Below are 12098 nucleotides of genomic sequence, written 5' to 3' on the forward strand. Positions count from 1 at the left end.
TTGCTGCTTTGAGTCTTCCTTTTTGCTTTATGATGAATCTCTATACGATCTTTACTGTCAAACATAAACAAAAATATGAATTAATGAAGCCGCCCAAACGTCCTTCCCTGAGGTTGGTAACAAATAGAGCAGCAATTTTAAAGCACTGCATATCAAGGAGTCGGTTTCAGTTAAACAGTACTGTGCAAAAGTCAAAGACCACGCTTCACATACAACTTCAGGAAACTGATGATCAAACCTGCAGAGAAAGTGTGCCTCCTAACAACCACCTGGAAGACCTGGTAGACACCAAAACTGTCCCCCATCAGATAAACAGCACTTAAAGCTTTCATCTTTGAGAGAGAGGAGAAAATCAAGCTGCTTCAGATCTGAAAACATCCACAGGTGTTTCTGTCCATCCTTCCACTGTGAGAAGACGACTCAGCGCTATGGGTCTGAAAGGATGTGTAGCTGTTCAAGAAGAACCTCACTGAGAAAAGGAGACGGACACATCAAACAAAGAAGCTGAACAATGGACTGACCACCCCAGAGTCCAGACCTCAACATCACTGAATGTGTTTTATTACATCATAAAATGATCAACCAGCTTCTAAGACTGAACTTTGGAGGTGTGTCTGCAGATTTACTTGAGGAACTGAAAGTGAGTCTCCTGAAAAGAATGGAAGCTGGAATAAAGGTGAAGAGTGACTCACTGAACACTCAAACAGCTGATAGTAGAATTAGGTGTTGAGGCCTCTTTAATTTTCTGCTGATTGTATGTTGTTGCTTTTTTGTGAGGCTGAAAATGAGCTTGTACTTGGCCATTTTGACTAAACTTAATAAATAAACATTTTTAAGCCTGTGAAGTAACTTAAGTTCCAATTTAAATATCACTGAATAAAACTGGAATTAACATTAAACCTTTGCCCTGCTTAAATGTATATCTTATTTCTACATCAACACAAAATACATTGATTAATTATGAAAACATTATTAAGCAAAATCAGTCACACTGACTTATTTAGCCATAAAATGAATGTAGTGTCACATTAAATGATGCGACGGAGGAGGTGGCATCATTTAGGGCTTTTTTCATAAATGTTGTATTTACTTAGCATTGATAATTTTGTTGTTTTCTGCATCTGTACCTGGGTGTCAAGCACTGTCATACCATATATATATATATATATATATGTATGTATGTATATACATGTGTGTGTGTGTATATATATATATGTATATGTGTATGTGTATATGTATATATATATATATATATGTATGTATATACTATTGAGCAATATTCACAGTAAAGTCGTCATTTACTTGAAGAACTAATGTTACGTGGCTTTTTTTAAAGCAATATTTAGTTGAAACTATTGGAGTACAAACGTTCTTTACATGAAGAAAGTTCAAATTACTTGGCACTTAGCCTGTTTTGTGATGTCATAAACATCAAAACACTCATTTTTTTCTCTATCAACCTAAAGCGGTTTTAGCTCTGCCCACTCACACTGAAGTTATAAGGAGTGTTTCAACATGGGCTTTTTGAACAAAGCAGGTAATCAGAACAGAGCTCATTTACATATATAAGAGTCTTAAAGGCACAGTAACAAAAACAGCCTGCTTAATTCTAAGAGGTAAAGAGAGTCATATAAAATTTGGTTAATGGCAAAAAAGTGTGTAGGGAGAAAAATAAAATGCAGCATAAACAATGAGATTTAAACAGAGTGATTCAGAGTGGTTTGGTGTGAAATGGTTCAGATGTCTTTACAGTGGTGGTGATAGGAACCAGGGGTCACCATGACTACAACACAAATTTAGACATTTTATTTACGATCAAAACCACCAGTGAACCTACACGAGTCTTCTGAGTTTATATGGAATGTTGATGATGGGAAAATAGTTGATAATCTAAAATTAAGTATATACAAAATAATAAATAGTTGATAATCTAAAACTAAGTATATACAAAAACAAATGTTATAAGTGTTTCAGGCATGGTGTTGTGTATTTGTTAGCATTTTAATGTAATACCTTTCTGTGAGCTTTTAGAGGTGGACGTCTGGTTCCTATCACCACCACTGAGAACAATTCTGTAAGCTTCTCTAGAAGTTCCTCTTTAGCTTGGCTATAATGTTGTGGATTCATAGCACTTTTTAAGAGGAACTCCACCCATTTTTAAAAATTTCTGCATAATTAAATGGTTAAGATGTAAACAGAGTCATTCAGAGTGGTTTGGTGTGAAACGCTCTGTTCTAGAGAAACTTACAGAGTCAGAACTGTTCACAGTGGTGGTGATAGGAACCAGACATCCACCTCTAAAAAGCTCCCTCACAGAAAGTTACTACATGAAATGGTTATAAATTCACTGCCTGATGACTGAGGCATTGTTTTATGATATTTTATGATCTGTTATTAACTTATATTAACTTATATATTCATCAACATTCCATGTAAAACTCAGAAGACTCGTGTAGGTTCACTGGTGGTTTTGGATAGTAAATAAAATGTCTATATTTGTGTTGTAGTCATGGCGACCCCTGGTTCCTATCACCACCACTGTAAAGATACCTGAATCATTTCACACCAAACCACTCTGAATGAGTCTGTTTACATCTCAAACACTGAATTATGAAAAAATTCCAGAAATTTTGAAAAATTGGTGGAATTCCCCCTTAATGGGACGGCTCCTCTGCTTGTGTGTCTATGTAAGGGGGGCGGGTTTAATCCAGCAGACAGTGTCTAAAACTCGTCAGATAAATAATACCTCAGGTCATGTCACCCTACTTGTACTTTAAAATCTATTTAAGTCCAGTCTGCTGCCCTTTTGTCTCAGCCATCTGCCTGCATTGTAATTCCCAGTTTGGGAGACTGGGGGTACCCTTTCCCCATCCAGCTGGAAAACTTCATTTTTTGGAGCTGCGGTGTAGACTTTGCATCACGCAGGCTGTTAGAGAAGCTTATGAGAGGTTATATCCATATTTTTGGGCGATAGCTATAAAGGCGCCTCTAAACTGAGGCCCATTAGGGCTCATTAAGCGACAAAAACAAGCATAGTGAAGAGCGGAGCGCTGAGACCGCTTGGCTACTGTTATTCCGCGATGGAAAGTTCGTGTGTCACTTAAAAAAGGATCCAAAAAGGGGTTAAATGGTGGAATAATGCTGCGAAAACCGTGTCTGTTCCACCACAGGGGGGATGATGAGACCACTGACTCTGGAGCGGAGACTGCGGGGTGAGTACGAAGCTGAAATTAGCTTCTTTTTCGAATTTTCTCCGTTCCACCTTAAAAGCTGCAGCGGTTGTATTCTGGCGCATGAGTCGCCAGAACGTAATCGCTGCAGCACTTAAGGTGGAATGGGAAAGTTAGCTTTAGCTTGAAAATGCTACAGAGAGCCGCTCGGTCACTTTGTTTGTGGTTTCCAAGAGGACGACGGAGGAGCTGAGAGAGAAACGGATAAACTCTGAATTAGCACTATATGCAGTTTTCAGCAGCATTTAATGATTTATACTGTAAAAAGCGGACATTCTGTACAAGAAAAGGAAGAAAAGAAGGGGTTTATACGGTTTATACACGATAACAAGTCTCAAGAGTCTTCTTCATAGAGCCCGCACACAAACTTAAAGGGGCATTCCACCGATTTTTCAGAATTTCTGCCCAATTTAATGGATGTAAACAAAGTCATTCAGAGTGGTTTGTTTGGTGTGGAATGCTCCGATTTAGAAAAACTTACCAAGACAGAATTGTTCACAATGCTGGTGATGGGAACCAGACGTCCACCTCTAAAAGCTCCCTCACAGCAAGTTATTACATGAAATGGCATTTTTTCCATACTTACCACTATTTCACCATCATGTAAAGACATGGAGATTCTTGTTTCCTGTCACCACCACTGTAAAGATCGGAGTATCTACAATGAACCGTTTCACAACAAAGTACTCTGAACGATTTTTACATTTCATTTTTGTGAATTCTGCAAAATCGGTGAAATTGCCCTTTAAGCCAAGAACATTAGGTCATGTGTTCCACTGCAGTAAACTGTAGCTGAAACTTTCATGTTCTATGTTATAATGTTATGGTTTGGCAACACTATTTTCAATAATATTAAATCAATGTTGTTGCTATTTGTTAGCAACATATGAATATGATGCTAATATTAAGCCAAAAACATTTAAGCCAAAAACTTAACAGTCCATTTTCAATGATGAAAAGAGCTGTAAATAATTCCATAATCTTTGAGACAGCTGAATAAATTTATGATAAAATTTATGTCCCTCATATTTGAAAGCGTTCAGCAAATTATTATTCTTCAAAAATTATTATTAATTAATAACCATTACTCATAATTTCTTGTAATTTCATTGTGAATAGTGAATAAACCATCACTTCCTGTTCATTACAGTTTAATCTACACTGTATGGATTATTATTGAATAACATTTGTGTCTGTGTGTGTGTGTGTGTGTGTGTGTGTGTGTGTATGTGTGTGTGTGTGTGTGTAGATCGGACTGCAGCAAAATGTCCGGCAGCAGCAGTGAGTACAGTTTCTGCTCATTTTTAAACTGGATTATGAACGTCAGTCATGTGTATATTGCAGTAATCAGCTTGAAGCCACAACCTGTTTTTATGCTTCCAGCACTTTCTATAATCCTCCCTCTTCCCCGCCTCTGCCTCTTTGTGCCTTTCGTGATTAGTTGACCTCATGGCGGGCTTGGGTCAGGAGCCCCCGCTGGTCACCATGCACCTGCTGGCCAACCCTGGAGACTCTCTCCTCCTGCAGCACACCCTGGACCGCCTCCTTAAGTGGGTGTGCCCGGGCCTGCGCCTCTTCCACGTGTCCGAGCGCGCCTGTCCGGTGCGCGATTACACCCTGCCGCCCGTGGCTGGCTACCCGTCGCTGGCGGTCACCCTCTTCCTGCACGAGTCATACGGAGAGGAGCGGATCCTCCGGGTTTTGGATTTCCTCCAGTGTCCGCCGTGGCAGTACCACCACACGGAGAGCTGCGGGAGCAGGGCGGGGCAGGGCGTCCACATCAGCTCCGCCGGCTCGCCCTCCAACGCCCTGCTACGGCCCTACCTGCTGCCCAGTCGGGACTTCTACAGCCTGGGCACGGGCATGCCGGTGTGGGGGGTGCGGCCGGTGCACTGCGGAGGGGAGGTGGTGCGGCTGACGCTGCACAGCAGCTACGACAACTTCGAGGACGCCGTGCGGCTCTACGAGATGGTGTTGCGGAGGCGGGCTGAGGAGCAGAAGGCCGGCTTCTGCTGGTTCACCCTGTTGACAGAGAGGGGGCTCAGTCTGCAGCTCGCCCTCAAGCAGCTCTCGCCCGGGGTCAGGGTGGAGCCGTGCCACTCCGCCGTGCTGCAGTTCAGGGTGGGCGAGATCGGGCAGCTGGTGCCTCTTCTGCCCAACCCCTGCTCGCCGATCAGCGCCACCCGCTGGCAGACTGAGGACCTGGACAGCAACAAGATCCTCTTTCAGGTAAGATTTGGGAATATCCATCTAGAAAGCTTACTGAAAGCTCATATCAGGCCAGGGAGCAAGTTTCAATAGGCACCTTTTCACAAGAAACAGAAACGCCTAGATGGCGGGTAAAACCAATTCCACACTGCAAAAACACTGTCCACTCTATTAGACACTCCTACCTTGTCAGTCCACCTTGTAGATGTAAAGTCAGAGACGGTAGCTCATCTGCTGCTGCACAGTTTGTGTTGGTCATCCTCTAGTCCTTCATCAGTGGTCAGAGCTCGCTGCCCACAGGACGCTGTTGGCTGGATATTTGTGGTTGGTGGACTATTCTCAGTCCAGCAGTGACAATGAGGTGTTTAAAAATTCCAGCAGCACTGCTGTGTCTGATCCACTCAGACCAGCGCAACACACACTAACACACCACCACCATGTCAGTGTTATTGCAGTGGTGAGAATGATCCACCACCCAAATAGTCCCTGCTCTGTGGGGGTCCATGGGGGTCCTGACCACTGAAGAACAAGGTAACTAGTATGTAGATAAACAGATGTACTGTACTGTAACTGTAGAACTGCAGAGTGAGACTATATGGTCAGTGGAGCTGATAAAATGGACAGTGAGTGTAGAAACAATGAGGTGGTTTTAATGAAACCGGTCAAGTGTACAGCTAACTTTATCTCCCCTAACCAACCCAGTCTTTACACAGTCAAAATACAGTGAAAACACCTCATATTACTGCATATTATTTCAGCTAACCCTTAGAAACCTAAAATTTTGAGCATTTTTTGGGTCAGTTACAATTATAAAGTATTTACATGTGACAGTCACACCTGCCATATGTTGTTATTTTCAGGAGACCCTGGGCTGCTCAGATATGCCATCGTTTGGCATGTAAATGCTAACAGAAATTTGATTCATCTTTATGAATTTGGGTCATTCCTGATCAAAAATGTACCTAGTGCCCGTTAAATTTAGTATTTTTTTAATTATAGAGATCTTGAAAACAAGTGTAGTTGTAGTTATCTTTTCAGAACTTGTTAGTCTGGAGTGTCTGTGAGCTGAAAGTGCAATCATTTTGATGGTGATTCATTTTATTAGTTATTATGAGCAAAAATAAACAATTAGCATGAGGCAGACATTTTTTTTTTTTTATTGTTTTTCTGTCCTCTTGGATTCATGCTCAGTGCTAAAACTCTGATACACAGCAAGACAGGCATTATTTTTAATTACAAATTGAGTTGCACATTTGATATCAGATATTTTTAATACTCAAAATCAATGTAAAACTGAAAGTCCTTTGTTTATAATATGAAGGTTAAAAGCAGAGATGTAATATAACAGTAGCGAGTGGGGTTTGGGTGATTTTGGAGCTGGATTGCTGGCTGATGGATGGTCACAGATGGAAGAAATCACTTTGGATGGTGAGGCAGAGTCTGACGAGTGATCTGGACGGATGAATCATGTCGCTGTTTTAACCCTTTGTTGCAATATGAAGGCCAAACAGCAGAGCAATAATATATATGGATTTTAGGTGATTTTCTGAGCCGAATTACTCACTGATGCTGACATCACAGCTCGATGACGTCATGCTTGCTTGTTAGGGGCGGGTCTGCTGAATGTCCTGATATGTGGATCATATTTGTATCTTAATCCGTTCTGAAGTTATGAAAGCTAGAAGTGACCCACCGTCTCCAGATCCCAAGGCCTAACAGAGCTGGCTGCACATTGTTATCTGGTGCTGGAAGTGTGTTAGTTTTGTATGTATGATTCATTACATCTACTTTTCATCCTTTACTTCACAAAGATAATTACTGTGTTGAAATCTACTCTGATGATACTGTTGAATGTTGCCTCACTAGAGTGAACCGAACCGCCTATAAATGTTTGCATATCGTCACATACCAGTCAGCATCGCTGTTTGTGCCCCCAGAATCTGCCTCAAAGGACTGTTTGGCCCACCGACTTGTTTTTGCGAACATAAAACCGTCATGTTGAAAGGATGCGAGCAGAACCCCAAACAGCCTCTCCTCTCAGATGTAAATACGCAGTCTTGTGGGTAGTGGGGGTTTATGGTAAACGGCTCACCAGAGTGAGGCCGCTGTGGTTTTTCGTGCCGGGCTGAGCTGCCAAGAATGATCCTGAGTGTCTGAGAAGACCCAGAGTGCTGGACGACAAGCTGTAATTACTCAGTGGGTCTGCTGGGATGAACCTCTACGTCGGTTCCCCTCCATTCTGTCTCATCAAAGCGTTCCAGGATGGAAAAGGGAAGAAAAAGATTCTCTGGAAATCTACCAACTCGCAGACCACCATAGAACCCGAGACTCTGCAGCAAGCATGAAAAATGTATGAAAGCGAATTTCAGGACGGATTCTCACCGCAGACCTCAACCACTGGGAAGGTTCTATTAATGAGTTTTGAGTTTTGCTCCAGACATTCAAGCCCTGGTTTACTAAAAGCTCAGTCAGAGTCAACTTTAAGTGTAATAATAAGATTCATGACTGTTTTTTCCCCTGATTTCAAGAAGGCACGTGTTTTTAACTCTTTACAATCACTGCAAAAAAAGTGACTGTTATATCGTTAATCACAGGCGCCTGAGCAGTCGAGCACATGCACCCCTACCCCCACCCCAGTTTTTCATCAAATGAAAGTTTGACTGCCAGTGGAAACAACAAGTTTAACATGTGTTTATATTTTTGTGTAATTTGTTTTGCCTCCTGTAAAACAAAGCCGTTAAGAGGAAGATCCTCCACATGTGAGATGCCTCACATTTAGCTGAGATATTTAAGCAGGAAGGCGCAACACAACACAGAAGAGTTTATTCATTTGCAAGCCCATTCCTGCCAGCTAGAGGAGGAAACACTTCAGCTAGAGAAGGAAAAAAATCAGCGAGAGGAGAAAAAGTTCAGTGAGAGGAGAAAAAGTTCAGCGAGAGGAGGAAAATTTTCAGCTAGAGGAGGAAAAAATCAGCTAGAGGAGGAAAAAAATCAGCGAGAGGAGAAAAAATTCAGCAAGAGGAGGAAAATTTTCAGCTAGAGGAGGAAAAATTCAGCTAGAGGAGAAAAAAATTCAGCTAGAGGAGGAAAAATTTCAGCTAGAGGAGAAAAATCAGCTAGAGCAGAAAAAAGTCGGCTAGAAGAAATAATTTCAGCTAGAGGAAAAAAAATTCAGCTACAGGAGGAAAAAATCAGCTAGAGGAGAAAGAAAATCAACTAGAGGAGAAATAATTTCAGCTAGAAGAGGAAAAAATCAGCTAGAGGAGAAATAATTTCTTGAGATTTTGTTTGATGGTGAAATAATGGCTCATTAACCCATTAACATTAAGAATTTGACTGGCTATGTCGACATAACATCTCATTTTCTCAAGATTTTGACTGACTATGTTAAAATAATATCTTAATTTCTCATGATTTTGACTATGTAGAGATAATGTCTCATTTTCTCAAGATTTTGACTGATTATGTTGAAATAATGTGTTAATTGAAACAGGACATTTCTTCAGTGCCATAAACAGTAAATGTAGTCTTACACCCCTAAATCATTAAACACAAAAATATCTACAAATAATTAAGTTACTAATAGATAGTTACACATTTTACCATCAGTTAACACCCTCATTCCAACCTCCACCCCCCCCAAACAATTGCCCCCCTTCGCTTTAAAAAAAAAAATCATCGTATTAGTCAAAATGTTATAGTTTGTACAGGATAGACAGTGTTGTTTAAAAACAAACCTGTCAAATCTCACAAACTGAAATGAAATTTGTTAGTAGCACAATTTATCAATTCATCATATCATATATAAAAGACCAAGTTCATGTTAATCTTCTACCCAAATGTAGTGATTCAAGCCTCTAAAACACCTGATTTTTGATGACATAACTGTGCATCAGTGGGTGGGGCAAAATAATATTAACCATCAAGTATCATGTATCACATCCCCCTCCCTCCCCCAGCTGTCATGTAGAGAAAACGCTCAGCCTCTCAGAGACCCTCTCTGACCCGCGATCCGCTCACAAATATGACACGCAAAATGAGTTATGATTTTATATTCACACTAACTATAAGCACCAGTGAGACCCGTCTGACCCAGTACTACTACAGATCTACTCTGATTACTGTCATTAGGCTCATTATACATTCGATTTACATTACTTAACAAATTACATTTATGTTCAATTTATGTTCTGTATAAACAGCTTTTAACATAAGGATGACAAAAAAAATCCAGGATGATTTTTCATTTTGGCTAAACAAGACTAAACAATAACCTTTCTTTCAAATACAAAACATAATAAAATATCTCCTCTTTTACTTGTCACTTATACTTTCGATTGAAAGTGTAGAATCTTCATTTCTCCAGTTTTTTCTGTGAGCTTTGGATCAGAAATAATTCCTTGATTTCAAGGCGAATGTGAATTCTTTCTGATCAAAAAGTTGCATAATAATAGCACAAAAATGCTTAAAGGGGAACTCCACTAATTTTTCAAAATTCCTGTATAATTAAATGGATAAGATGTAAACAGAGTCATTAGTGTGAAACGCTCTGTTCTAGAGAAACTTAGTCAGAATTGCTCACAGTGGTGGTGATAGGAACCAGACGTCCACCTCTAAAAGCTCCCTCACAGAAAGATATTAGATGAAAGGGTTATGAATTCACTGACTTGTGTCTGCGTTTTAAGTTGCTTTAAGGTAGTTTTAAGCTATGGTTTGGCCTTTAAGTCATGATGGACTTAATATGTACAATTTTTCTTTTTACAATTTCATTTGGTTGTGTTGGTTCAGCTCCTGCTTTACTGTTGCTCTCACTTTGGAGCTTTAGCGTTTTACTTTAGACCAAAAAGTGAAGAAAAGCCATTCCTGTACTGACAGACGCTGTACAGACCAAGACGTTCCACTGCAGTTCTCAGTACTTGAGTACTTTTTTGACCTTCTGGGTTGCAAAGTTGTTTTTTATGGAAGGTACTTTTACTTCTGTGTGAGTCTTTATTTGCCTGAATTAACAGTATTTTATACTGGAGTCTGTGTTTAGGCTGCTGTCCAGGCCTCTGTCTGAGAACGAGCTGTTAAATTGGGTCGCAGTTTAAAGGGTTACCGCTCACCTCTCTTTTGCAGGTTAAAGGAGCAGCGCAGCCGGCGAGACTCTTCACCTCAGCCTTTCCCCTCAGCTGCCCCAGCCTGCCGCCGCGATCGCTGCTGAGGTGCCCGGTGCCCACCCAACTCCACTCGGCCCCTCCCGGCTCCTTCAGCAGGCTGTCCCAGCTGAAGGAGCGCACTCTGACCAAACTGCCCTCAGACGGCTCCCCTGGGGTTCAGAGACTAGGAGGAGAGAGCCTGGGCTCGGGCAGCGCCTGCAGCACCCCTCCAGGGAGCTCCTGCTACTCCTCCCAGCGCAGCAGCCCCGCCGCCCTGTCCGTCAACCCCTCCATCACCCGCCTCCTGCTGGAGGAACCAGAGGAAGATGAGGAGGAGCCGGAGACCAATGTGGATACGGGCCGAGCTGTCAGCCCCCAGGTTCAGAGACCCGCCGCCGTGGGGGCGTCGGCTCTGGAGACGCTGGCCAGGGACCTGCGGCGCGGCCTGGCAGAGGCACCAAGGAGTCCGCCAGAGCCGGCAGCCCAGATGCTGGAGCCTGCAGAACAAGTGGACGAGTTCTTCATCTGACCAAACTACGAATGTAGGAACTACGTGTCTGTTTTTGACCTCTTTAGCAAACAATTCAGTGCACCATTAAAAGTCTTTAAAGGCTTAGTTCACGCAGCAGGGCAACAAACATGATTCTTACATCTGATTTGTAAACTAACTGCAACTTAGAAAAACATACAGAAAAACTATATAATTGAGTAAAAGTCAAAAAGTAGTTGCATTTAAACATATTTATGTAATACAGTATATTTTAGATTGAAGTAACATTAATGCTGGACATAAAACCCAAGTAGCGAATCTGCTGAACCCTTCAAAAATCTATGTGCGCTGTGGGGAGTAATGGACGTTCAACGTATATTTTTCGAGATAACAAAAATAAGGAGTGCCTGAAAACGTGCTTCGTGTTCATGTGTTCATGTTAATATCGTAATGTTTGCACCAAGCAACACAATTTTCAGTTCTGAGGTCAAGATTCATTTAGATTTTCGATATTCTGTTTGTTATAAATGGTTCTACAAAGTTCTAATTCTATTCTACACGGGTTGATTTGGTTCTCTAATAGAACTTTTTCAGCGCCCGCCCTCTAACAACATAACCCCCAAAAATCACAACCCTGAGAATTTATAATCGATCTGTAAGTCATTTGAGCGAGCATAACATAAGCCCCGCCCTTCCCCGCCCACTTTACACCAAGACTACGTTCACATTACCAGGTCAAAGTGGCACAAATCTGATTTTTTGCGCTGATGTGACTCAGATCTGATGTTTTCAGGGCTGTGTGGACACGCAAATCTGATCTTTTCAAATCCAACCTGAGTCACTTTCATATGTGGTCCTAGATTGGATACGTATCTGATTTGTGGCCATGCGACCTTAATGTGATGCTCAGATCGGAATTCATGTGCTCTTTTTTCACTGTGCATGCGCCATCATTCAGCGTTACCATGGCAGCAGCACCAAACATCTCACATCTCATATCACATCACATCTCACCTTTTTCTCCTTCATCTT

General features: G+C 41.5%; 1 protein-coding gene across 1 annotated transcript; it reads left to right on the forward strand.

The window, feature by feature from the left end:
- The first annotated feature begins 2816 nt into the window (after nucleotides 1–2816).
- Nucleotides 2817–11204, forward strand: LOC118797215 (protein FAM124B). Its single transcript, XM_036556487.1, has 4 exons — nucleotides 2817–3212; nucleotides 4480–4511; nucleotides 4672–5459; nucleotides 10557–11204. Exons 1-4 carry the CDS (start codon nucleotides 3139–3141, stop codon nucleotides 11103–11105), a joined length of 1443 nt encoding a protein of 480 aa, XP_036412380.1. The 5' UTR covers nucleotides 2817–3138; the 3' UTR covers nucleotides 11106–11204.
- Nucleotides 11205–12098: the final 894 nt, after the last annotated feature.

The sequence above is a fragment of the Colossoma macropomum genome, unplaced genomic scaffold, assembly GCF_904425465.1.
Source record: "Colossoma macropomum unplaced genomic scaffold, Colossoma_macropomum, whole genome shotgun sequence".
In the NCBI taxonomy this organism is placed as follows: Eukaryota; Metazoa; Chordata; class Actinopteri; order Characiformes; family Serrasalmidae; genus Colossoma; species Colossoma macropomum.